Source organism: Aptenodytes patagonicus, chromosome 16 (genome assembly GCF_965638725.1).
Source record: "Aptenodytes patagonicus chromosome 16, bAptPat1.pri.cur, whole genome shotgun sequence".
NCBI lineage: Eukaryota > Metazoa > Chordata > Aves > Sphenisciformes > Spheniscidae > Aptenodytes > Aptenodytes patagonicus.
The window spans coordinates 13,171,626-13,197,663 of NC_134964.1; the positions used below are offsets into that span (position 1 = coordinate 13,171,626).

The following is a 26,038-nucleotide window of genomic DNA, read 5'->3' on the forward strand; positions in this document are numbered from 1 at the left end:
CAGTCCAAACCCTCAGGCCGCCATGTTTTGTCCCTACAACAGCAGGGAACTCATGAGGGAAAGATGCCCAGAGGAGCCCAAGAAGTCACCAACTCTCCCCACCGCATCTCTGGATCTCTGATCCTTCTTCCCCCACCTTGTCTTCCCCTTGGCCAAGCAAGACATCTGCTGTGGGCTGCAGGAAGACACTTGCCCCAAAGTGCTGCAGACTCGGAGGGGGACGTGAGCCTTCCCATCACAGATCCCTTTCCAAAGCAGGAGATGGGTCAAGCGGGAACTCGGAGGACACCCATGCTCACTGCCAGCTGCAGCCACAAACTGCCAGCCCCACACCCACCAACACCGGTCTGCGGGGCTCACATGAGATCTGTCTGTGCAACGTTCTCAGCACCAGCTATACTGCTGGGGAGAAAGGCTCACAGGGTAGCTGGGTGTAAAATCTGCCTTGTTGGTATTTTGGAGTGTTCTGGGCTCCCGCTGTGCTGATTGTGCGCTTGCACAGAAATACCCCAAGCAAACAGCATTTATACTGTCTCTTACTGAAACAAAGGGGTGCTCGGGCTTAACCCTGCCTGTCCTGCAACACCTCCTGCACCTTTGCTGTGACCAGCTAAGGGCACAGCGCTCCTTGCCACAGGACCCTCAGGACAGCTGACAGCCAGTCATCCTGAGAGCACCAGCAGCCTCTCCTGTCTCCCCTCCTACAGCTTCATTCCCCACAGCTCAGGGATAACAGCCTCAGGAAAGTCTGGAGCAAGATCTGGCCTGTGCCCCTGCCCTGGAGCCCAGCCCTCTATCCTGCATGTCCTCCTCCATGCTAGCAGACAGGTCTGAGCCAGAGACTGCCGGGACGGCAAGACAGAGGTACAGAACTGGTGATCCCTCTGAGACACTCTTCCCTGGGTCCTGAAGGAGGGTGACAGTAAGGTGACCTTCCCTTCCTTGTGGGGCAGCACAAGAAGCAGTGGAGCCAGCCAACAGTGGAGAAGAGGTGCAAATGAAGCACCCACCTCCAGTTCCTCCTGCTTTCCATGGTCCTGAGTAAAGGGTAACTTGGAGCAGCCTCGTGGCTGCTCCAGGTTACACCAGGGACCAAGTATGCACCAGCTGGGAAGAAGCTGGAGGAGGGTCAATACAATGTACAAAAACTTGGGCCATCAGATGACACTGCCCCCCGACAGTGCAGAGGTGAGATACTGGATTCCCATGGAAACCTTCAGCCTACCTTGTTGAGGGTGTTCAGAGCGGCCTGGGCAGCTGCCAGGGCAGGCTCAGCTTTGGCCAGGTCCTCCTCGCAGTCCTTCTGTTTCTGCTCAACCTCCTGGGTGATAAGTGCCACTTTCTGCTCCTCCTCATCGGCGATTGCCTTTTCCCTGCTCACTTTCTCTGTTTCCACCCCCACCACCTGGATCAGCTTGTCAGCATCATCATTCTTCTGCTTCAGCTCCAATTCTTGGGCTGCCAGCTTGGCCTTCAGCTCATCCACCTAGAGGGAAGAAACACGTGTGGGAGCACAGACACTCACCAACCTGCTCCCTGCCCTGTCCAGCAGCACGGGCTCACACTCGAGTGGGGTTGAGCAGTACCCAAAAGCATGGAGGGCCTATCTGTGAAGCAAGCAATGCCCTGACAGCAGAGAAAAGCGGTATTTCTAGCTGTTAGCAGGATACTGCTGCTCTACTTTGCTCATGATTGCTTGGGTCACCGTTGGAGAGCCCATGTGCATGGTCGACACACTGGAGCAGCCTGCTAGCGGTGAGAAGCCCAGCAGGGGAGAAACCAGCACCAGCAGGATGAGCTGCTAAGGAGGTTGTCCCACCCTTGCTCACTGCCACTGCTTGGAAACTGGACAGAGGTGCCAGGACAACATGAACGTTGCTTTGAGCAGGATCCAATGGGAAGCTTTCATTTCAGGTATTCTTGGGAATATTTTTGTACAGCCCAGGAGCCTCACCATGGACCAGGAATTTGCAGGAAGCTTCTCTCATTATAAAGCCAAATACATCTAGCTTTGGACATGAGATCTGATGTTACATCACATCCCTGGTAAAGGAGGCGTGCATGCGCTGTGCACGTGTGTTTTGTGGGGGAGATGATGTGCTACAATTCAGCTACACTTTCTTTCGCTTCTCAACCTTGACACCAGCAGAACAGAGCACGTGATATTTTGCCATGTGCAGGATTTGAGGAGGACCTGTGCACCAGGAACCAGCACTCCCTGAGCAGCCTGCTCACCCAGGGCCACCTGCCACTCACCCACCCCTCCATCCCATGCCCCACACACACAAAGCAGAGGCAGTACTCCATCAGTTCCCTCAAAACCATCAGGTCCTACAGACTTGTGGCGGGAAGGGCATTTTTCACACCAGAAAGATTATGATTGGGATCTGCTGACAGGTACAGCCCTTGTCAGAGTTCCAAGGCTCAAGGGGCTTTAAAATTCCATGTCAAATGAGCTTGAGAAGGGATCTCCTGTTCAGCCAGTAGCCAAGAGGCATGGCAGTGGTGACAGCTCCTCACACACTGCTCCACCGAGCAGCTGCTCACACCCAGCAAGGTAGGAGCCCTCTCCAGCAACAGGCTGAAGCATTTGCATGGTGGGGGAGCTCGCACCGGCTCTCACTTGAAGACAGAAATTCTCCTTCTAAAAGCACCTCTTTCAATGAATTTACATAGGCTCTGTGCAGACCACAGAGTTTTTCACTGTCCTGCCATCAGCCTCATAAAGGATTGCTTAGAAGTCCTGGGGTACATGTTTACCTATATAAAAATACTTACTAGAAGGGAAGTCAGACATTTGCTTTTGTTGAGAATTCCATTTTTATACCAGAAGAGAGAGCACAATTTGCAATCTTAGAAACTATTGGCGTTCGGCATCAGCTTCAAGTGGAGAGTGGTTTCTTAGGAGTCTCTTTGTGCACTTCATCCATTGTCATCTCCTGCTGCCTGGCACTACAATGCTGTTTTCACCAGGACAAAGACATGACTGTAAATCCAAACAACTCTGGGCTCGCAGGAGCACATAATCCCTTCAGTCGGCAAACTCAGCGGCAGCTTTTTGTTCAGCTCCACATCTTCGGGGATTGCAGGAAATTGAAGTGGGAGGCTTCGCTGATGGCAGATATGGCTTGTGACCTTCTGCCCAAAAATCAGTAATTATGTGCTAAATACATATACGAATGGGAGCTTTTGGGGGTTTACATGACCACGACAAAACAAGCAAGGGATTAAAACCCACTAGCACTCAACAGTGCTACAAAATGAACAGACGTAAACTCAGCCCCCAGCACAGCCTGTCAGAACAGAAAATGCCCTGACAAAACCCGCTTTCAGCCAAGCATATGCAATAATGGAAGGGTAAATGACTTGCTAAAACATTGTCAGGATTTTAAAAAAGCAAGAAATTCAGTTAGGGCTATGCCTGAAAGAAGCATTTGGAAGCCCATAAGTGTATATTACTGTGAAGGCCCCTGCCCAGCTGGGCTTGGGTTACATGTTAAATTCCCAGTGGAAGTGATGCAAGTTGGAGCTGCGATGTGTGTCCTGAGACTCTGCTGGACCCTCTGCCAACAGACCACACCACATCTAGAGGACATCACCTCCAGCCTCCCTTACCTACAGCAGGATTTTGGAACATGAAAGGAAACGACCGTGTTTTCCCAGTGAGGTTAAAGCTCAAACACAGTTGAGCAGGGTCAATTTAATAGTGTTTGTGCAGTGGAAAGAGAGAAACAGGAGCTACACCTAAATAACCAAACTCACTGTCTTTAGTGATGTCCTGGGGCTGGCACAGGGAATGTACATTTATGAACTTTACTCCTCCAGTTTCACCCTCTCAGCACAGCAAACAAATTTCCTTTAATGCCATACTCGCATCCACAGCAAAAACAGTCTGTCACATCCATTTCTCCTCCCTTCTCACACATCCTAAGGCCCAGACATAAAAATGCCTGATGAGACACCAGTGAGCAGGAAGACCTCACACCACCGCCTTTGGGAAGGCACAGGCACAGCAGAAACCTTAAATGTGCTCCCATCAACGGCCTGTGGAGCCGTCCCTGGCAGAGCAACATTAGGAATAAAGGCAGGAAAAGTTCTCCTCTTTCTACAAACGTCACAGTAACAGAAGGTACTCAAACTTCCCCTCTCACACCAAAAAGGACCTTCCACCCAAAAAGGATGGCAGCTTGTACACAGAGCTACTTTCTGTTTCTTTGGAAAACCCAGACGCTTGCCATTAAACTACACTTCCAAAACTCAGAGGTGGCCAAGGTTGACCATCACTAACATGTATTATCTCAGGGTGTGCAGAAAACCTTCCCAGCACAGCTCCCATCTTCTCTCTTCTCACAGCCCAGAACTTCTCCAACAGTCACACACAGTCTCCCTCCTTGCACTGGCACCCCCCATACTCCTAGTCCACCCTGTGAAAACCAGCAGTGTTATAAACCATTCAGATCAGGAGCAGGGCCATCCATCATCCTTTGAGCACATTTCTAGGTTGCTCTTCCCTGGTCATTCTTGGGTCAGCTCCACGGCACTCCTGGTTGGGGTTACCAACAATATCCCAGGTAACACCATGATGCAACAACATCACATGCAAAACACCATGATGCAAAAGGAGAACAGCGTGGAAATATTATCATGCCATGCAATGCCTGTTCCTTGGAGCTGGTGCTCACATGGAGAGGATGAAGACTGATGGAGACAAATAAGAGGTGACGACATTTTAGAGACTGAAGCTGGGAAGGCCTACTGATCTGGCCTCATGTATTGGGTTTGTGTGGCAAGGTTTTGGTAGCGGTGGGGCTGCAGGGGTGGCTTCTGTGAGAAGCTGTTAGAAGCTTCCCCTGTGTCCAATTAAGCCAATGCCAGCTGGCTCTAAGACAGACCCGCTGCTGGCCAAGGCTGAGCCAATCGATGATGGTGGTAGCACCTCTGGAATAATGTATTTAAGAAGGGGAAAAAACTGCTGCACAACAGCAGCCAGAAAAGAGGAATAAGAATATGTGAGAGAAACAGCTCTGCAGACACCAAGGTCAGTGAAGAAGGAGGGGGAGGAGGTACTCCAGGCACCAGAGCAGAGATTCCCCTGCAGCCCATGGAGGTTAACAGTGGAGTAGGTATCCACCTGCAGCCTGTGGAGGACCCCACGCTGGAGCAGGTGGATGCCCGAAGGAGGCTGTGACTCCGTGGACAGCTCGCACTGGAGCAGGCTCCTGGCAGGACCTGTGACCCTATGCAGAGGAGCCCACACTGGAGCAGGTTTGCTGGCAGGACTTGTGACCCTGGGGGGGACCCACGCTGGAGCACTCCATTCCTGAAGGACTGCGCCCCGTGGAAAGGACACGTGGAAAGGACCCATGCTGGAGCAGTTCATGAAGAACTGCAGCCCATGGGAAGGACTCACCTTGGAGAAGTTCATGGAGGACTGTCCCCTGTGGGAGAGACCCCACACTGAAGCAGGGGAAGTGTGAAGAGGAAGGAGTGGCAGAGACAACATGTGATGAACTGACTGCAATCCCTATTCCCCGTCCCCCTGCGCTGCTTGGGGGGGAGGAGGTAGAGAAATCGGGAGTGAAGTTCAGCCCAGGAAGAAGGGAAGGGTGAGGGGAAGGTGTTTTAAGATTTGGTTTTATTTCTCATTATCCTACTCTGATTTGATTGGCATGAAGTTAAGTTAATTTCCCCAAGTCAAGTCTGTTTTGCCTGTGATGGTAATTGGCGAGTGTTCTCCCTGTCCTTATCTTGACCCATGAGTTCTTTTCCATCTTATTTTCTCCCTGCCCTGTCCTGCTGAGGAGGGGGAGTGATAGAATGGCTTGGTGGGCACCTGGCATCCAGCCAAAGTCAACCCACTACACCTCAGTGTAAAGGAAACCAGGAACACTCAATGTGAGGGGAAGGTTGAATACCAGAAACTCATCAGTCTGCAAGACAGAGCTCAGGAAGGCACTAAAAGGCACAGGGCACGCGTGTGTGCAGCAGGGGCACCTGACATGTGGACACAGGCATGGAGAACAGGGCCACCAGGGCCACAGGGAGTTGCTAAAAAAGATAAACAGGTCCACGTGGAGGGGCAGGAAGAGGCTGTTCTATGTCCAAAACAAGAGCATGGGATTGGGGATTCACACCTCTTCAAAGACACGAGCTCTCACAGCTAACAGTGAGAGTTCAGGGTGCTCCAGTGACCTGTCCTGCTCGGTTCTTGCCAGCACGTTGGACCCTGCTGTGCTGTGGAGCAGCCACAGACACGTGCTTTATAAATTACCATCCAGACACACCACAGAAGAGTCATTACCACATCCAGGGGAGGTGAGAAAAATACCACTGACTTTTCCAGTGTCTGCCAACACTGGTGAAAGCAGAAGATGCCTTTTGGGTAGCTGGTAAGCAGAGAAAGCAACAACTACAAAAGAATAACAGTACAAAGAGAGACTGAGGCGGCATAGAGAAATCACAGTAGACTGCCATCCCAAAGAGAAGAGAGAACGCTACTAACCTCCTTCCCATAGGCAACACCAGGATAATAACCAGACCAAGGTGTGAGCAGACAGATCCAGCACATGCCTTAGCACATGGAATATCATTACTGGCCACAAAAGGATCAGTGCTTGGTCCCAAACAGTGCTAAGAAATGTGAAAAACCTGTGAGCAGCTTCCTGAGTCCAGGACAATCTGATAAGCAATTAGTAATGTGAGGTAGAAAGGGAAAGAGCAAAGCAAACGAGAGATTCAAGGGTAACGTACTGTGACTCCAACAGGGAAGGAAGAAGTTCTTGCTTACCACCAGGACAGAATAAGAAGAATTATTAAAAAATAGAAAACCCAGAGGGCAGGCTCCCAGAAGACTCATTTTATCTGATTGTCCCTGCCTTGTTTCAAGAACACAAAATACATCACAACAGTCAGCGATTAATTGATAGAGCAAGCAAGACTTGAATCTGGAATCCAGTGATGCAATATTAACCAAAGTCATCCTAAAAATTACTCAGTAATGGGCTCTGAACAGAGCGCTGACCTCTTCATAGCGAGCATCACTCTGAAAAACAAATGACTCATCCCACACATCTTCCCAAGTCTATTATGTCCTAATAACTGGAAGCCGGCTTCTGCTTTTCTGAGTACTGAGGACAGCCACTGTCTTCAGGGAAAGACGGTTAGGCATGTAAGCTAATGGAAAACATTTCTTTAGAAGAAAAGTTCATCAGTGGTATCAAGATGTCCAAATCTCAAAAGACAAAAAAAGAGCAGGTGGAGGAGGAGAAGAGTAATAGGAGGAGGAGAGGTTATTTTGAAACTGGAACGGCTAGGTCAAAAAGTACCCTGCAACTACTTGCACAACAGCCCCCTCATGCTGAGGCCACAATGAACAGTCTATAGAAATACGTAAAACTCATAATTAACTTGTCACATCATCCCAGCAGCAGGAATCTGGAGAATGCTGATGATGGGAGCACTAGTCCTCAGACCTAAGGAACAACCAGGTCATACCCAGGTATCAAAATCTTCCTCCTTTGCTTTGAAAATAAAAAAAACACAGCGTATTGCTTCCAAGCAATGAACACAAAATGAACCGCATGAACGCAACCTGGAGATGAAACACCTGAGGGAGACAGAAGACTTGTCACTTCCTCAGCACCAAGACGAACCATTTCCATGGGTGAATGTAAAGTTCAGAATTTCAAATCCATATTCAAGACTGAACGTTCTGGTATGATTTCCAATACTGCTAAATATCCACACTCCAGTTTCAAATCAACAGCAGTTTTGACTATTGCGCACATCTGATAATTTAGGTGTTTAATTTTAGGCCCCCAGTGCTAATTTTAGATTAAAATTTGACATATTTGTCCTCACTTCTTTGCATCTTAATCAGCTTCACAAACAGGAACTTCTCGCCCCAGCCTTACTCCAACCAGATATGAACTTTGCTTTCCTTTACCCTTCTTGCAATAGCAAAACCTACAAGACCCACAGGTGCTGTGGCTTCCCATGTCCTCCCCAGTCCTCCACCACTGCTCAGCACCTGTTTTGTAGCTGGTCAGAGAATTCTCGCCAACATAACACCCATATGAATATATGTCTGAAGAATACAGAAGGGTCCCCACGTTTGACCAACACAACAGGGACTTGTTTCCTCTCAAAAGGTTAGTTTCATATTAGTTGCTCCCAATAAAAAACAGACCTAACCCATGTTGTCCACCACTGGGGCATCATCAAAAACAGCAGCACCCCACAGGTCAGCAAAACTATTTGCCCCCATAGGTAAGGTAAATGCAAGGTCTGCTTTGCAGTGAGGGCATGTGTTTATTGCTCTGGTTGGCGTTACTGGTTCTGATGGGTGCTCTCTGCTACTGGCTGTTCAACCTCAGCTGCATCCTTACAAAGGAGATGCTAAAACCTGCAAAGGGGACATGAAACATGCACACTCCCCTCCTGTGTCCTCAAAGACCTGTCCTGCACCACGAAGAAAGCGACTGTTTGAAGTGAGATGTAGTCTATAAGAGTTGAGAGGCACTAATAAAACCCATACATCACCCTCCAGTAAGACGTGTATCCTGTTGAGTGTGACAGACATGATTTATGCCACCAGCGTTATCCAGAGCATATATATGGACGGGGTTGAACCTGCTTCATTCACATCAACCCCCTGCATTTCTTTGGAGCAGCTTCAGGAGAGGCCCATTTGCCACAGTAGAAGCTTGTAAGTGAACATTTGTAAGAGTTAACAGAATATGAAATGGAGAGAAAAATGTGAGTTTAGCAACAGATGTAGACAGCAAAGCTCTGAAAGGCAGTTTGAGTCACTACAGAGAGGTTTGTGAAATACTCGGAACGACATCTAGTCATTACCACAGAAGAGTGCCAGTGCCGCTTTTTAGCAGGGTGATTTTGGGACAGCTGATCTACATTTCAGACATGCATTAGTTTTCCTTAAAGATGGATAGCATAATGCAAGGAAAATGAACATCAGCCTTATTTTACAAGTATGCTCTATTTAGTTTGAAAGATGGGATTCTTGTTGAAGTTATTGTAGATTTCCTGGATGCAACTCCAAAAATCACTGATCTTCCTGTATTTTATAAGCTATTTTGTCACTACAGCTGAAATATAACCATTAAAAGAAGATGTACACAGCCAACTGTCTCCCTGTCTCATTTTACCTACTGTGATCTTTCATTTGGGATTAGCACCACCTAAACAGCAGAGACTGGACACGCATCTCTTCCTTTCTCCTTTCCAGTACAGAACATAACTTCTGCTCCTCCAGGAACCCAGTCCAAGCCAGACTAGAGTCAGGATCTAGCACAAATTTTACACCCTGCACAGTTTCAGTCTGTGAAGTTCTCCTTTGAACCAGGATGCAGAGATGTCTCTTAACAGAGAAACAAGGAAAACATCAGCTTTTAACCCCAAAGCGTTTGCTTACCTGTGCAGATGTGCTGTTGAGCTTCTCCAGGCCATTTTCCAGTCGCTCCATTTTTGCTTTTAAATCCTTGCCCTTTTTCAATAGCAAATTCTGATAGAGTTTGATTTGCTCAAGGAATGATTTTGGAGTGGTGTAGTTATATCGTCGCTCATTGCTCAGATACAATCGGGATATCTCGTTGACACTTGTGTGGACGTAGGCCATGAATTTGCTTATTGAATCTTTCACTGAATCCTAAAAGTAAGATGAGAAGACAAGGAGAAAATATTTTAAACAGAACAACTATATATAGCACAGACCTGTGCTGTATATAAAGGAATTTATTAACTTTTTATTCTGTTGCAGCAAAATCCAGGATGTAACATCTAAGTTGATCCCTTTTCATTTGCTATCTCTAAAATAACTTTGTTCATGCACTTTATACGTCTTTTTACATCTTTTTATCTCATACTTTATCTTATTCCAAGCAATTTTTCTAGCATTCAGCTCTATAAAATAACAACCTTTTAAGTATAAATTTGGGCTTTTCTTCTGTACAAATGGGGAAAGTGCACACTCATAAAAAGAAACATTGTAGACTTTATTCTTCCAAAATCCTGCCCAGAAAAACTAAATAAACAGAACTGAATCTCTTTTAGTCTAGTAGCAGGTTGTTATCAATGAGAACTTGACATATTTTTGCCCTTGAGAATTACAGACGCTCAGACACGCATATGGAGAGAAAAGCGTATGTTCCCTGCAATAATCATAAGCAGTAGGTTATTTTCTGCACTGATTTGTAAGCTGCCCTTCTTGCTAGCAAAGCCGTCATTTCACTGGCAATACTATCGGTGTACAAACACGAGCGTGGTGCCCATGGCCATACTTCTGCTAAGGTCCATGTCCCCCTCTGAAAAACCTGGACCGTATTTCAAGCATGGTTTGATTAACTTTAATGCACTACAGAGCTATCAGCAATTCCTCTCCGAACAGTCACCCAGATGTCCTGGATAAGTGTTGGAGGGCAATAAAGACGAGCAAACCCTCTCTGCAATACTGTCCTCATTGAGTGACGCATTGCTTGCACTGAACGGAGGGACGAGGTCACACCTGGCTGCCACCAGCACCATGCAGCCAGGGGTGGCCAGCGCCTGCACCCGGCAGACGAACTCAAACCCAGGCACGGCTCGGGCACCCCCAGATGCCGGTGGGTGAGATGCTCACCTCCACAGTCTCTGTTTCTTGCAGAAAGCGAAGGCTGACAGACTCGAGAGCCTCCCGCGGCCACTCCTGGAACCAGTCTATGGCCGCACAGCTGATGATGGCGGGGAACCTCCTGCTGCAGACACGCAGCTTGCTACCAACGGGAGAAAAACACAGCACAACCTGCAGAGCCCAAGGAAGAAGAAAGTGAGAAGACGCGGCTGGGAGCAGGCGACGGGCTCCAGCCACACAGCCCGGCCTGGGCTCTTCCAGCCACTTCCAAAGGAAGATCTCGTGCCACCAGCGAAGAGTACAGCCACCTCAATCCTTGAGCCTTTGCACTTCAGGCCAGCAAGCCTGGCCTGGAAAAGGCATAATCTAGCAGTAAACATATTTTTTCTCTGCAATAAAGACAAGCAGTGGTGTTAAGCATTGCAATGGTCAAAAGCAGAAGCCTGGCACACTTTCAAGGCTGCAGCCGGGGTTTAATATAACCACTCTTCCCTGCTTTAGCAGTGACACAAAGGTTCACCTGGCAGGGAACTGGCATCCAGATTCAAGTGGTGCAACCAGGAATTAAAGTGAATGGATCTAAATTCTCCTGGCAGGACCACAGGCCTGCCTGGACTGTTTCCCCAAAAGCCAGCATTGAAAAGGGTTGAGGTGGCTCAAACTCAAAATCTGCTTTTATCAGAATAAGAATTTTTTTTAAAATAGAGAAATCTCAAAACAAAGCAGAATGGAAATAAAAGCATTTGGGAATGCATTTTCGCTGCTCATTGCATTTTTATGCAGCAGGTCCTTTGCTTTTCAGGCTTTTATTTCAGTCCAACAGCTGCTAAAAGTTTCTGAGTTGCAGCAAATCGTGCAGTGTTCATGGCTCTCTGGGAAATCTCCCTTCACATTACCCTGGGGCCTGGTCAAGGGGCTGTTACTCCCCTGCTCAGCATCCTCCCAGCCCTGCACCATTTTTCCTTCCTCCAGTCTTCAGCACCCTTCCCTCATCCACCTGCCTTCCCCTGCAGGCTGGGAGCCTCCTTCCCCCCACAGCCAGCCTGCTCAGCTCCTCTCAGGAAGGCACAAGCTCTCCCTTTTCCAGAAGGAAACTCCTCGCCCAGGGTGTGAAGCCAGGACAAGGCAAAGTACCTTTCCTCTTCGCTGAGGGGCAGGCTGCTGTCGGCTCAGATGTCTCTGTAAGGTGTCACCACCTCCACTATGAGCTAAGATCTGGTTTTTAGAAGCTGCAAAAGCCAGCCTGTAACAAAACTTTTGTTTCCATTTCAGAAGAGGCAGATGAACTCAGAGCTTCTGCTCTTCTGACATGGCCACTGCATGCTCACACGCAGGGGATAGACACGTAGAAATCCTTCAAGCATAATCCTCGGGCACCTCTATGTTGCTCTCTCAGGGCTAGGCAAGCTTCAGGAAGCTATTCATGTGCAAAAGCCTTCTTCTGCACCTACACTACTCTCTCTCAAGACCCTGAGGCAGAAGGTGTATTGGTGCTCATGCTCTGTTGGGCCAAGCCCCACTCCTGTGCTGCTCTCAGAGGTCCAGCATGCCCTGGACCAGGAATGGATTGATCAGCTTTCTGCACAGCGCACAATGCTGTCACAAAATGCTGGGGAGAATAAAAAGCACTTCCTGGCTGACCCCATCCATCTGCTCTAACACACCATTAAGGAGAAGGGCAGACAAGGAAAAGGGATCAGCCTCAGGTAAATCACATTCACGCTGCCCTTCCAGTGTACCTCAATAGCTAACAGGAATATGTCTAGGGAGGGACACCAGGCAGAAAACAACCAACGTGCTAGAAGAGCTACAAAACAGCATCAGTGCTCATCAGAAATTCCCCTCTACACTGGGAGAGGAAGAGAGAGGAGGACTGGATCCCCTCTCCTTGGATGTCTGTACTGTGGCACGGTCCCCAAATTTTCCCTCAAAAATCAACTCTCCAGCTCTTCCCCATCCTAAACATGTACCTACCTACATCAAAAAGGGAACAGGCCACCCTACCTCAGTGAACATGTCCCATCAACACAAACCAAGCAGTGAGTAAGAAGAAGGATATGCTTTCATTAAGCAAAGATCAAGTCTTCACTCATTGCCCACCCTACCACCCTGCTCTGGGACCGCAGCACTGTGCAGTCTTGCAGATGGGTAAATACCGTCTGGAAGAGTTTAACTCCTTGCAGTGTACTTTCTCCATGTGCTGGGCATACCTGGGAAGTCTGGAAACTGTTTTGGGATCTTAGGACATATTTATAAGTCCTTTCTATGCTGGAATATGGGCTGCAGTGGAAGAAAACCTGTAAACATTCAGTTCCCAGCACTCTGCTCTTAAGATAATGTTTTTTTAATTCTTCTGGTTATGGATTATCAACAACATGAAGACTGATCCCCTGTGCAACTTTTCCAAGCAGCATGACCTAGTCCTGATGCACCCCACTTAAACCCCTGTGCATGGCTTTGAAAATGGAAAGGCTGGTCCCACTCGGTTCTTGAAAGAGAAAATTTCCAACTCCCACAGTGCTTTCTAAAGCCCAAGAAGTGATGACAACAGACAGTATTTCCTATGCTTTAGTACTACTTGCTGAAAGAATCACAGTTCATATCACGAACAGGCAGAAAAGCCTTTCGGGCTGCAGTCTGACCTCCCCACGAGGTAGCCCAAAGCATCTCTACCCCATGCCCCTGCACCAAGGTCAATGGTGAGGACCCAAACTCCCCCAGCCTCTGTCTCACCTTCAGCTGTCGTCGAACACGGTCTATAAAAAACTTCCAGCAAGTCTCCCTGGAGTCCACCAGCCCCCGGCCTTTGACTTCATTCCTCACACTGTTGATGATGTTTTCAACTTCATCGTCAGGGAAGAGATCAGGGATTTCACCTAAAGAAGAGAGCACGTTTTGTTTTACTGGTCTGGGCTTTGTTGCAGTCTTAGAGCAAAGTGAAGCGGTGGCCTCCTTCTTCAGGGGCTCAGGGAAGCCCCTTCCTCGAGAAAAATTGTTGCGCCAGGTGCCCACGGGCCCCAGCAGCAAAGTGGCCCAGAAGGTCTTTCTGCTAAAAAATAAACGCTTGTGAGAGCAAACTTCCTTATAAAAGCACAAGGTAAACAAACATAGAGTCAAAGTACAGAAAGTCTATTTTTTTCAGATCTACAGTGCTAATTAGATTACAAAAAAACCCCAACCAAATATGCTATACACGATAAGGAAATAATTTTAGTTTTGCAATGAATTAGTTACATGCACAATTTCTGCAGCTGTTCAATGCCATTCCCAGCAGTGGTCAAATAACTTCCAGATTACCAAAATGTTTTAAAAGTTAGAAATCTTTAAAAACTTTTTAAAGGTAATAGTTATGCAACTGATTGATAGCCAAAAATGTACCCAACCAAATATTTTTTTAGTGGTTCCTTAATTTATCACCTATTCACTTCCTTTCTGACTTCTGATTTGATTGAAATCATCATTATTCAGTGAGATACTGTCAATATGAGCACTAATCACTTAGGAAAATACACTAATCAGAAATCTGCTCATTTATAAGAAAGACTAAAATATGTATTTTGTTCTAGCTTCTTAGGTGATGATAAGAAGTGAAACAAGTAAGAAAAACAAGCATGCAGATAGCAGAGAGCAGCCAGACCCATCAGGCAGCACCCCTTGGGCAGCACTAGCTCATGTCATGGGAAGTCACAGTCCCTGCACGGTCCCTTCCTCAGTCTGGCTGCAATTCTACGCTGCCTCCTGGACCCTGAGTGAAGACTTCTGATCCGTCCCCACTTCCCTGCATAGCAACCACAGGAAAACATAACGCCTTTCCAAACCACCTTAAGATGACCTGGACATCCCAAAGGCAGGCTGCTCGGCCTGCCCCTTGCTGCAGGACGCTGCAGAGCTTCACCTTGAGTCATGAGACGTTTGTGTCGCCTACACCACACATAAGATGTGGTGGGAGCTACTCACTACCCTCCACAACAACCTCTGTCCTTGTTTGTAACTCCTGGTTACAAATTCATCACAGGCAGGGCTTGTTTGCTGCTGAAACCATCTGGCCAATTTATAGCTATATATGTCAGCTCTGGAGTTACCCACAAACTATCGCTCCACTGTGCTGTCAACTCTTCACCCCTCACCGTCCATGGAGGTCACCTGAACCAGTTGTTATCTTCCCACTCCCGACTCATAAATAAGGCAACAAGTGGCACGCAGTTAGTAGCAGTGATTTACCAGGGAGTCTGGGGAATACGCCCACTCTGGGTTACCTAGTGCAGTCACGGTGACGCAGCTGCACACTCCCATGTGCACTGTAGCTGCAGTGCACCAGGCACAGGGAGTGCTCGTCCACACATACTTGTGCTGTGTTCTGTAGGGAAACAGAGCATTGGCATGTAGACTGACTAGTCTTCAATTGTTTCGGCAAGCAACAACTCAAAAACTTAAATGCATCTGGAAAAACAATGACAAAAAGCAACTAGTTGACACACACAGACATGGTCATCTGGTGGCTTTGCATCATCCACCAACTCGCAGATTTGACTCCAGTCAAATATTCTAGCCAGGAACAACCTTATTTTATTAGGCAACTGGAGTGTTGCCTAATAAACACTAATAAACAGTGGATGCATGGGATCCTTAGGTCAAACTCCTCATCTGTCGATACATTCTTTTGGCTCTGTCGTCAGCTGCAATACCACAAGAGACATGTCACTTAACAATCACATGCAGTATACCATGAAGTATGGAAAAATTGGGTATGACATCAGAGAAAGAAAAAAAATCCACCAGATGACGGAGTGCTTCCTCACCAGGGAGACCTTAACACTACTTTTGCTCTTGAGCTTAACCCATGTGTCTTCTAGCTTACTTCATATATTGCCCTTCTGTATATTCCAGAACTACAGATGCTACCATGAGCAAACCTACTTTGAAGAGGAGGAGAGGAGAAATCAAAGCAATGAGAGACGTACCTGATGCTAAGAAGTCATTCACCAGCACCAAGAACTGCTCGTCTGCCACTTGTGCATCGGTCATCAGGAACACGGTGCCTATGTTCTTCACACCGGCTTTCAGGTACTGGTTTGCCAGGTCCGCCTAGAGGTTGAAAAGCAAGTGGACTTAGCGGTTGCACCTACATTCTGCAAAGCACAGGCTAGGAACCACACCTACGAGCGGGATATTTCAGAATCTTTCCATTAACCGAGAACAAAGCAATTGCAATTAATTAGCATGTAACCGCACTTTGGCCACTCTCCATCTTCACGGCTGAGCCTTCCAGGTTATATGGGGGAGTCTATTGTTACCATCATTGTAAGAAATTACCAAGTAAGACTTGACATTATGCCCAGGTCTGTATAACACAAAAATGAGAAGATAGACCTGCCCAGCACCGTTAGACAAAGGGAAATGCCTTTGTCTAAAGGCATTTGTGGCTGAAACGCTTAGAGGTCAATGGATGTGGCTGAAGACATCAAGGTAACCCCTGGTTGTGGAGGCTGCAGGGGGAGTTCGTAAAGGCTCACTCTGCCCCGGGCTGTGGGTACAGTAAGTCGTACACAGAGAGGCTAAAGCACCACAGGGACTGCGAGAGACAGCAATGACTGGAAATGTTGGTCCTTGGTATCCCCCTGCTGTAGATTTCTCTGGTTTCACAAGTATACATGAATATTTATTTTTTTATTCTGCTGAGGTGCTGCAACACATTTTTTTTGTTTGTGAGGAAGGGAGGAGGACGCCTTGTACAAACATGGATTTTTTTACTTGTGTATTTCTTTCATCTCTTCCAGAGTCCAAGCAGGGACTCACCCTTCAGTCTCCCACTCGGTGCAGTGATGCTGACAGACAGCCTGCTTGCATGGAAAAACTGTTTCATATCAAAGGGGACAGTGTCCTCCTAATGAGGGACACCATCTTTTTGAAATCCAAGTCATTCATAGATGGGAAAAACACCATCATCCAGCTCAAACTCCATCTTTTCCTTCCTGCCCCTCCAAGCAGGATACAAGACATGCAGGGGACCCTGAAGGAACGCACTGGCCAACGTTTCAGAAACTCTCTTAGAAATTCAGCAAACACACACGCTTCTTCCAAAAGAATAATTTGTTACTTTCATCACTGGAAATTTGGATTAGATCAATTATAACAGTGGGAGGGGCCAATGGCAGACAGGGTAATCTGTCACCATCTTGCTCTTCCATATCTGAGAAAAAATACATCTCCATATTTCATAAATTCTTTGAAAATGAATACAGAGTGAAGGGAACATCAAATTATCTTCCACCTCCACAGACAGAGAAGCAAAGAGATGCTTTGAAAACAAGTTTATTAATGCTGGTATCGAGCTATATTCCTAGATGGGAGCGCAGGCTTCCTCAATAAATAGGCAGGTAGGAGCTAGAAAATCACACGAGTTGGGCTGAAAAACACAGAGGAGAGCTGAAAATACCCAACGGATGGTGGGGACAGGCTTGTGCGACATGATGAAAACAACTTGCACACAACCACAGGTCATCAGGTCGTGCCACTGATGGGGAAGGAACCCGGGGTTCATCGGCCATCACGTCTCCAGGCAGAACGGAGTGAAGTTACTGTGATTATGTTTTTTACAACATTTCTAATGAGAATCGTCTTAGCCAGCAGCTAAAATATGTTTAAAACATTTCAGTGGTATTTTAAAATGTTGATTTACAACTCCTAAGCTCACTGGCCTGTGCATAAATATAAGCACAGGCACATATTGTCTATAGTGAGCCATCCACCATCCACTCAGTCCCTCCCTAATACCAAATACCAGAGGAAGAACTGGATATGATTCGGGAACTCTCCTCCTACTCTCTCCTGCTCCTTTTCCACCTCTAAATCACTCCACAACAGACACCTCATAGACGAGCTAATTACCACATCTTGGTTTAATGAGAAATAATAATCAAATAGAACTTTTCTGGTCCTTCACGGTTTCTTGAACAAGCATGAAGTGGATGTCCACACTGCTGGGTTTATTAGCACAGCCCAGCGTTGACACTTAGCCTTGGGCTGGAGTGCTCTCAGGCCTGGCCAGCTCAGAGGATTGGCAGAGGACATCAGGTCTGTCTGCACCCCTGTGCAGACACGCTTCAGCAAGGTATTTCAAGAAGCATTGCTCATCTCCGCAGTCCAATACCATATCTGAGGCTTTTTAGTATCTTCACAATGGTGTCGCTCAATATGCAACAAAACAAAGTTTTCAGGGCAAGTTCTGCTTTTTATCTCCTTCCCCCTGACCTCAGCCTTAAAAATCACCTACCTTCAGGTCAGGGATCCCATACCCTTTCCTCAAAGTGATCTGGAAAACCTCCAGATTGCTAATGAAGGCTGCCAGCCTGGTCAGGCTCTGCTTGCCGCTTCCACCCACGCCAACCAGGAGAGCGTTTCCTCTGGGGGACTCCAGGATACGGTTGATGCGGCAACTAAATCGAAGCATACGAAATCTCTCATTAATAAGAGTATTTTTCTATTTCTCTGCCCAGTGCTTTTCAATACATATTTTATTCACTAAGAAATTGTATTCTGAATGGAATGAAAAATGTCAATCTGAGAGACATGTCAGCAATCAATCCCCGTCTCTGCTGAGACCTATACAAAGGACATAGCTGATGAAAAAAATAGTTTGGTGGCAATTCAGACTCTGTCTAATTTTTTTTCCACCTGCCAAGTCCTGCTGGACAGAACTATTTTAAGGTGAAGGTCTGGACACCTTTGCAGGGAGGACGAGGGAAAAAGCACATTACATCGACATGCAAAAACTGAGAAAAAAATTCAAGGCTCTGAGATACCTCCCCAGTAAAGGTTTCTCTTCACAAAGCATTTGGGGTTCATGTTCAGGTGAAGAGTCCTGCTATGCATTAAAGCATATTCATATATGCCTAGAACAGCATAAAAACGAGTCTGGAAAACACAGTCCATGTTTCTTACTTATCCAAACTACCACTACTTAAGAGTGAGGTTTTCTCACTCTTAAAAATGAACTTGCTATTATTTCCTAGGTCTGTTCACTTGTCCTGTCTGAGAGTCACATGGCAAACTCTGCCTGCCTCCAATTTATTCTCTTTAAGCAATTGCTGACATCCCCATGTGTTAAAACCCCAAGTGAGGGGGGTTTAGAGGACCCTACCTGTGAAAACCTCACCGTCCTGTATCTTAAATGCAAGCACCGTTCCCCTCTTCATATCATTGCCCTTATTCAGCTCACTTAACTGAGTATTTTCCTAGACTAATCTAACTAATTTTTCAAATAAGACTGTGAGAAATACCGTACTGCTTTATTACAACTCAAGTGTCTTAGGATCTACACGCAGAGTCCCACCGATTGTGAAATTATACCCAGAAAAGCAATCCAGTTTGTGCAGAGAGCTTTAGTGCTCCTGGTTTCAGTTCTCTAGGCTAGCTCTCCCCGAAGATGACAGCGTGTGCTCTCCGGGGCCGCATGCTTTGTGAATGTGCACGATGAGCCCTGGTTTAGGAGGTGACTGAGAGGTATCTCCCACTTCCTTACATAAATGAAGTCCTTAAAGTTTCCTTTTTTTTCTTTTTTTTCTCTTTTTTATTTTTCTTCTTTTTTCTTTTTTTTTTTTCCCAACTGAAAATTTTCAGCAAATGCAAGCTGACATTCATAAGCTGTTTAAGATGGAATAAGTTGTGTATTTCAGCAAAATGCAATTTCCAAATGCAATGAATGAAATTCACCCAGCTCCAGTGAAAATCGTGCTGAACACTCAAACCTCGCTTTCCTGCTTATTCACAATATTAACTGGAGGGATAGTGCCAGGTTTTGTCGCAAATCCCAATTTATGTAAAGTGAAAAAGGATCACAAGATCAGCATTACTGTCACCTTCCTGCAAGCAATGCAAGCAGAAACACCTATGGACATCAGGTTGCATATGGCTCATTAATACAAAGGAGTAAATGGCCATATTATAAGGGAAAATGTGCCCCAGCGTAGCCGGCACACTACACTGCAAAAGTAACAGGTTGGGCAGCTCTCAGAACAGAAACGGTTAAACAGCTCATTAAAAGGAATAGCACTTTATATATTTTTTTTTTAATTTGCATGAGAGTGACTGCATTATGTTGCCAGGTCCAGCGAGAACCGAAATCACACACACTGGTGTGCAGCAGGACAGCGGCTTCCTCCTAGATGAGAGTCACAAATCTGCACCTCTTGACACAGCGTTGTCGTACAAAATCAGTTAAAACTATGATTTACAGGGCAGGTCCATGTTCTGAAGTGATCTAAGGCCAGATCTGCTTTTCAGCACCCAGAAATGAGTCTGCCTCTGCTGCGATTCCCAACAAGGGTTTAAATTGTATTTGAAAGCTGGAGGTACACCTCACTATCTATACCACAGGCATGTAAATAGCTTCATAACTATGAACTGGAGGCTTGCTATTTTCTTACAGTCTCACATGTCCAATTACCAAAGGGAATCCACCTGGACCTCCAGGCACCTAAATGCAAGCAGGATTTTCAAAGGATCAAAGCAGTTTAAATGCCTCAATCCATTTAAACTAGTAGCCTGACTGCACATAATCCTGCTTTATATACATTTGAAAATCCCACTAAGAACCTGTGTAAACATGGCTCTAAACCAGTTGTGAAAGCATTTAGGGAAATCCCAGTATAACTAGTTCTGTAGCTGGCTGTCAACTGAAGACAATAAAGCACTTGAACATTGTCACATGCAATAAATATTTGTGCCATATGCAGGGCATCAAGGGCCAAAGGTATCATAACAGCAACCAGACTTTAAAATAACCACCAGCATGCAGTCCCTCCATCGGACAGCCCCAGACATCCTCGTCATTTCAAAAGTGCCCTCCAAACACAAGCCAGAGAAGCAGTGCAGTATTTGTGCTGGACATGCCACATGGACAGATGAAGCTTCTGCACACTTCCAGCTCCATCAGCTATAATTACGGATACCTACATCCTCCAGAAAACTTCATGGAAGCAATCTGCACAGATAAATGCTATGATGAGACCATAAAGCCATAAAATCCCCTTACACATGGCACATGGCGTCCTCAAATAGCACCAGGTTCATGGCAGCATTGACTTCATTGTAGTTGTCCAAGGCTTCCACAAGGATCTGGTTCAACTGCTCCCAGGTTGGAACTGGCCTATAGCTGGGTTCACCAATGTCTTTAGCAAAATGGCAATAAACATTCATTTGCTTGGTCTGCTCTAAAGTTTCCTCAATGTCCTGTCAAAGAAAAAAAATAATATATATGTATATAACAAGTATAGGAAAAAACACTGCAGCTCTATGCCATCTTTCCAAGTAAAGGATGGTGTTCCAGCAAATGCCTTTTTATGTCCGTATAGTTGCACCTGTATGTTGGAAAAGGGGGAAGAAGAACAAGAAGGAAAGAGGGGGGAAGGAAAAAGCTCCAGTACTGACTTACTTTGCTCTGAAAACTTTTTGCAAAGCACAAAAACTCAACTCATTACCATAAGAGAACGCGGTCACAAGAAAAGCCCCGCAGCAACAGCCGTAACGTTAGGCTGTTGCGTGGACAATGATAACACCTGGAGGAAAAAGCACTGTCTGTACTACTTATGACTTCAGTGACACTTGAGTGATTCATGCGGCAGCACTGCTGGGTGATGCCAGGCCTGAAGGAAAGCAGGTCTAGAGCTTTCATTTGAAAGATATTTTGGAAAAATGGAAAGCGCTAAGGATTTGTGCCTGCATTTCACTTTGCTCCCATCAAAACTCGGGATCTGACCCTTCTCCTGCTTTTGCCTCATGAGACTCAAAGCACTGAAATAAAGGAATTTAATTAATTCGCAGAGCCCAAATCTCCTCTCCCCAGTGCCTTTACGGAGTGCATCATTTACCCATATTGCAACATTGGCAGCCCAGAATACGGATGACAGAGATTTTGCTCCTGGGGTCCCATCAAGAGCATTGCCCTCCAGGCACATGAGAGATGGACAGACCTTGGGTAAAACTTTACTTTCCCAAGGAACTTCTTTCCTGTGAGCATGTACGTTACCAGAGTTATGAACCTCAACACTTACTTACATCATAGAATTTCTTCACCATCTCCAGCTGGATTTTATCAAAGGTACCATAATCCTTTTCTTCAACCATCTTATCCCGGTACACCCGATTTGACTCATGTAGGTAGAGCTTCACTAGGTCTTGGGGTTGCTTCAGACATTCGGGGGTAGAGAAGAGAAGGCCCTGTGGAGAGCAGAGACAGTCAGAAAACCCCATCTTGACCCTAAGGGACTAACCTCACCTCAGGTAGGATAGCATCCAGGCTATCATGCTGGAATGGGGCTAAATCACTCTAAATGCAGAGTTATTACAGCAGCCTGCAATGGAACTCCTGAATAAGCCCCTACTCAACAGCCCCTGGAGAATGTCCCCTTTGTTACCCCCAATCTCCCAAAGCAGTTTATATTCATTATGCTCATTTTGATACCCAAAACAGCATCTCCAACACAGCCTGGATGGGCTGGTGGTCCCGATCTCAGCAGCAAAGATCATGCACAGTCAGGCACCAGCCCAGATGTGCAGCTTTTTGCATCCCCACACCACACCATAGGTGTTTTGTCAGGAATAAAAAATAGTTTGAAAATTTTAGTGGCGATGATTTTTTTTTAATCAATTAATTTTAATTAGGTGTATTCTGCCTGCAGGAAATACTAGTTGCTGTCTGCTTATCACAGTATGTTTACCATGAACTCTATTAAAATGCATAAAAGAATTGTATTTCAAAGAGGTGTCGCCTATAACTAAGCCTATTAACAGCACACAGGGTTTTCAATGGCATAAATTAAATAGACAGCTTTTATTCCTGACATCTAATTTTTTATACATAAAATATAAAATGTATTAAAAGCAATGTAAAGCAGACCCTCTCAGCTCACTGGCCCATGGCTCAAATCGTTTGGGTTTCACATTCGTCATTACAGCTGTCAAATTGTTATTTTATTTATTTCAGAAAAAAAATTAGTGGGAAGAGCTGACAGCTCAAAGAGGGAAAGGTGAAACCCATCAGGTCCTAAACTGATTTAAAAAAAAAATTAAAAAAAAATCACTCAGTCACTCTAAAGATATCCCAAGCCACAAAAGTTGTTGTGTTCTTGATGCAAACACAGGTAAGGCTACCTCAGAGGGAAGAAAATCCGCACTTCACAAATCTGTAATCAGTTTATTAACTTAACAGCTGAACATCTCCCCTTTTCTCACTTTGCAAACCTGACCCTCCTCGCTCCTCTCAGCAGGCGGATAAGGAACACAGGCTGCATCATGAACCAGGCTCTTCCATGAACACAGCCAGCTGCATCCCCAAAGAGCGATGGGGATGCTCCGTGAGTGAGGTTGAACTTCCAGGAGATGCCGTAGTGTCTATGCTGGGACGCATGAAGGATGCACGATCATGGGTCACTGCATCTGTGATGGATGTGGTGCCAGCATGCAAAAAAAATGGATAATCCCTTGCCCTTTGCCATGTTGATGCAAGTTTTATCCATCTGGCTGTTGAGTCCTCAGGTTGTATTTCAGCCAAATCTTTCAGCTTCTCATCCTCGCCAGAAAGGCCAGAAGCTGGTTAGGAAGCCCCCTCCGCCACACCGAGGCTTCTCTAGGCAACGACATCAAATATCATGACATTGGCGACAAAATAGCGAAACGCCAGAAGAGGCCTTTGCTGAGAGGAACAGCTGTGCCCGTCGGGGTGCGAGGGGATCGCTGCCGCCCCGCCAAGGAGCATGGAGGCGGGCTGCGGGGGAACCGCCACCCTCCAGCCGAGACCCATCAGATCAGGGTTTATTACCAGGTAATTCTGAGTGACAGGCTCCTCAGCAGCTTAATAATCACCCCAGGAGACGATGCATATTTGGCATGGAAATGGGGAATATGCTAATCATCCCAGCAAGACTTGTCTGCTGTGTTTTTGTCACGCATCAACATGCCAGCGGAGGTGGGCTGTCGCGGCTCTGACAAGGCAGGACCTGACCTCAGCCAGTTGCTCATTTTCTTCCATGATCTCCAGGAAAAGGAGTAGAGTGAAGAGCACCCATGACCCCATCAGCCTGCCAGGGAACGTGTCCCCTTCCAGCAGGACCTCCTGTGCTTTGCACCCACCACAACTGTACTGGGGGAAGCCCAGGAGATATTTCTGCTGACTATCAGAGCTCTGCAAACAGTGACAAGTATCGGTCAGCTTGCACTTCACGTCAGCACATCTGGGCAGTTAGCAGCCCTGGCCTGGGGCAGGACAATTCCCACCGCAGCTCCATTAATGAGTTCTAACCCACAGCATTACCTCAAACACTGCATTATCACTGTCCTCTGACCAGGAATGGTCTCCAAAAACCGTCTAGCACAGCCACACACTCCAGACAGCTCTCTTGACTTTTATTCCCCCCCACTACCATTGGTTCCCCCAAAACCTCAGAAGCCTTCAATAAAAGACCAGCGTCCAGCTCTGGTACTGCCCACAGTATTAAAAAGTCCTACATCACACAGCTAAATGATTTTTGGTAATAGAGCAGCTCTTCAAAGAAGATATTGAAAATCAAATTATCAGATCATCCAGTGGAGAAAGACATTTAAATTTTTCTTTCTCTTTGCACCCTAACGTGCTCTCAGGGGCATGCATGGAGGAGATGTATTCATGGTTAAAAAACTGGCTGCATGGCTGGGCCCAAAGAGTTGTGGTGAATGGAGTTAAATCCAGTTGGCGGCCGGTCATGAGCGGTGTTCCCCAGGGCTCAGTTTTGGGGCCAGTTCTGTTTAATATCTTTATTGATGATCTGGATGAGGGTATCGAGTGCACCCTCAGTAAGTTTGCAGATGACACCAAGTTGGGCGGGAGTGTTGATCTGCTCAAGGTTAGGAAGGTTCTGCAGAGGGACCTGGACAGGCTGGATCGATGGGCCCAGGCCAACTGTATGAGGTTCAACAAGGCCAAGTGCCGGGTCCTGCACTTGGGCCACAACAACCCCATGCAGCGCTACAGGCTTGGGGAAGAGGGGCTGGAAAGCTGCCTGGCGGAAAAGGACCTGGGGGTGCTGGTCGACAGCCGGCTGAACATGAGCCGGCAGTGTGCCCAGGCGGCCAAGAAGGCCAAGGGCATCCTGGCCTGTATCAGAAAGAGTGTGGCCAGCAGGAGTAGGGAAGTGATCGTGCCCCTGTACTCGGCACTGGTGAGGCCGCACCTCGAATACTGTGTTCAGTTTTGGGCCCCTCACTCCAAGAAGGACGTCGAGGTGCTGGAGCGTGTCCAGAAAAGGGCAACGAGGCTGGTGAGGGGTCTGGAGAACAAGTCTGATGAGGAGCGGCTGAGGGAACTGGGGTTGTTTAGCCTGGAGAAAAGGAGGCTGAGGGGAGACCTCATCGCTCTCTACAACTACCTGAAAGGAGGTTGCAGCGAGGTGGGGTCGGTCTCTTCTCCCAAGTAACAAGCGATAGGACGAGAGGAAACGGCCTCAAGTTGCACCAGGGGAGGTTTAGATTGGACGTGAGGAAAAATTTCTTTACTGAAAGAGTGGTTAAACATTGGAACAGGCTGCCCAGGGAAGTGGTGGAGTCCCCATCCCTGGAGGTATTTAAAAGACGTGTAGATGAGGCGCTTAGGGGCATGGTTTAGTGGGCATGGTGGTGTTGGGTTGACGGTTGGACTCGATGATCTTAGAGGTCTTTTCCAACCTTAATGATTCTATGATTCTATTCTATGATTCTATGTAACATCAGGAGATGTTTCCATCTTTACATGCAGTATATTGCACATAGATAGCCAAAATAGAAAGAGAAGAGGCCTCCGCACTTACAAGACAGTGAAAGACTTTGCATACTGCTATCTAGAACACAATAAAACCTATATATATAGGGAAGCTGAATGTTTAGGTTAAAAAAAAAAAAAGGCACCATAAACATTCGAGCCATTCTGGTAAAACCTGCAAAACTGTAACACGTGCAGAAATCAAGGTCTGAAGCAACGTAATGTTAATTCTGGACACCAGGCTTGCTAAGCTGATAATTATTTCCACTTCTTAAGCTTTGCATCCTGCAAGGCTACCTGCCAGCTGGCTGGCTTCCTGCTAGTGCCCTTATGGGCAACCCAGAGAGCAGAGCTAAGCACCAGGACCTACAGCACTGCTTCCCCTGCCCGCCGGGCTGGGAGGGAAAGCGCATGGGTGAATGTGAAGAGAGAGCTAACACACTTCCACGGAGGGGGTGATCAGAAGGTGACAGAACAGAAAGTCTCCCAGGCATAAAAAGGTAAGAAAAATAAATTACTTTTTCTCTTTCTTTGCAGTCTAAATAACATTTAAAATAATAATAACTTGTGCAGCATAGTGACCCCTTTCTAGCTGTCCTGCACTGTTGGACTAAGCACCCTGCTCTGCTCCTTCCTGATGTTAC

General features: G+C 46.7%; 1 protein-coding gene across 3 annotated transcripts in view; it reads right to left on the reverse strand.

The window, feature by feature from the left end:
- DNAH9 (dynein axonemal heavy chain 9) overlaps nt 1–26,038 on the reverse strand; it is a 211,213-nt gene that overhangs the window by 106,383 nt on the left and 78,792 nt on the right. For all 3 annotated transcript variants that reach the window (XM_076353524.1, XM_076353525.1, XM_076353526.1), the window contains 8 exons: nt 21,683–21,844; nt 20,661–20,857; nt 17,901–18,063; nt 15,589–15,712; nt 13,361–13,503; nt 10,637–10,798; nt 9,434–9,667; nt 1,226–1,486 (listed from right to left, as the gene is read on the reverse strand). In XM_076353524.1, coding sequence (XP_076209639.1) covers nt 1,226–1,486; nt 9,434–9,667; nt 10,637–10,798; nt 13,361–13,503; nt 15,589–15,712; nt 17,901–18,063; nt 20,661–20,857; nt 21,683–21,844 — 1,446 coding nt within the window. The remainder of the gene's footprint in view (nt 1–1,225; nt 1,487–9,433; nt 9,668–10,636; nt 10,799–13,360; nt 13,504–15,588; nt 15,713–17,900; nt 18,064–20,660; nt 20,858–21,682; nt 21,845–26,038) is intronic.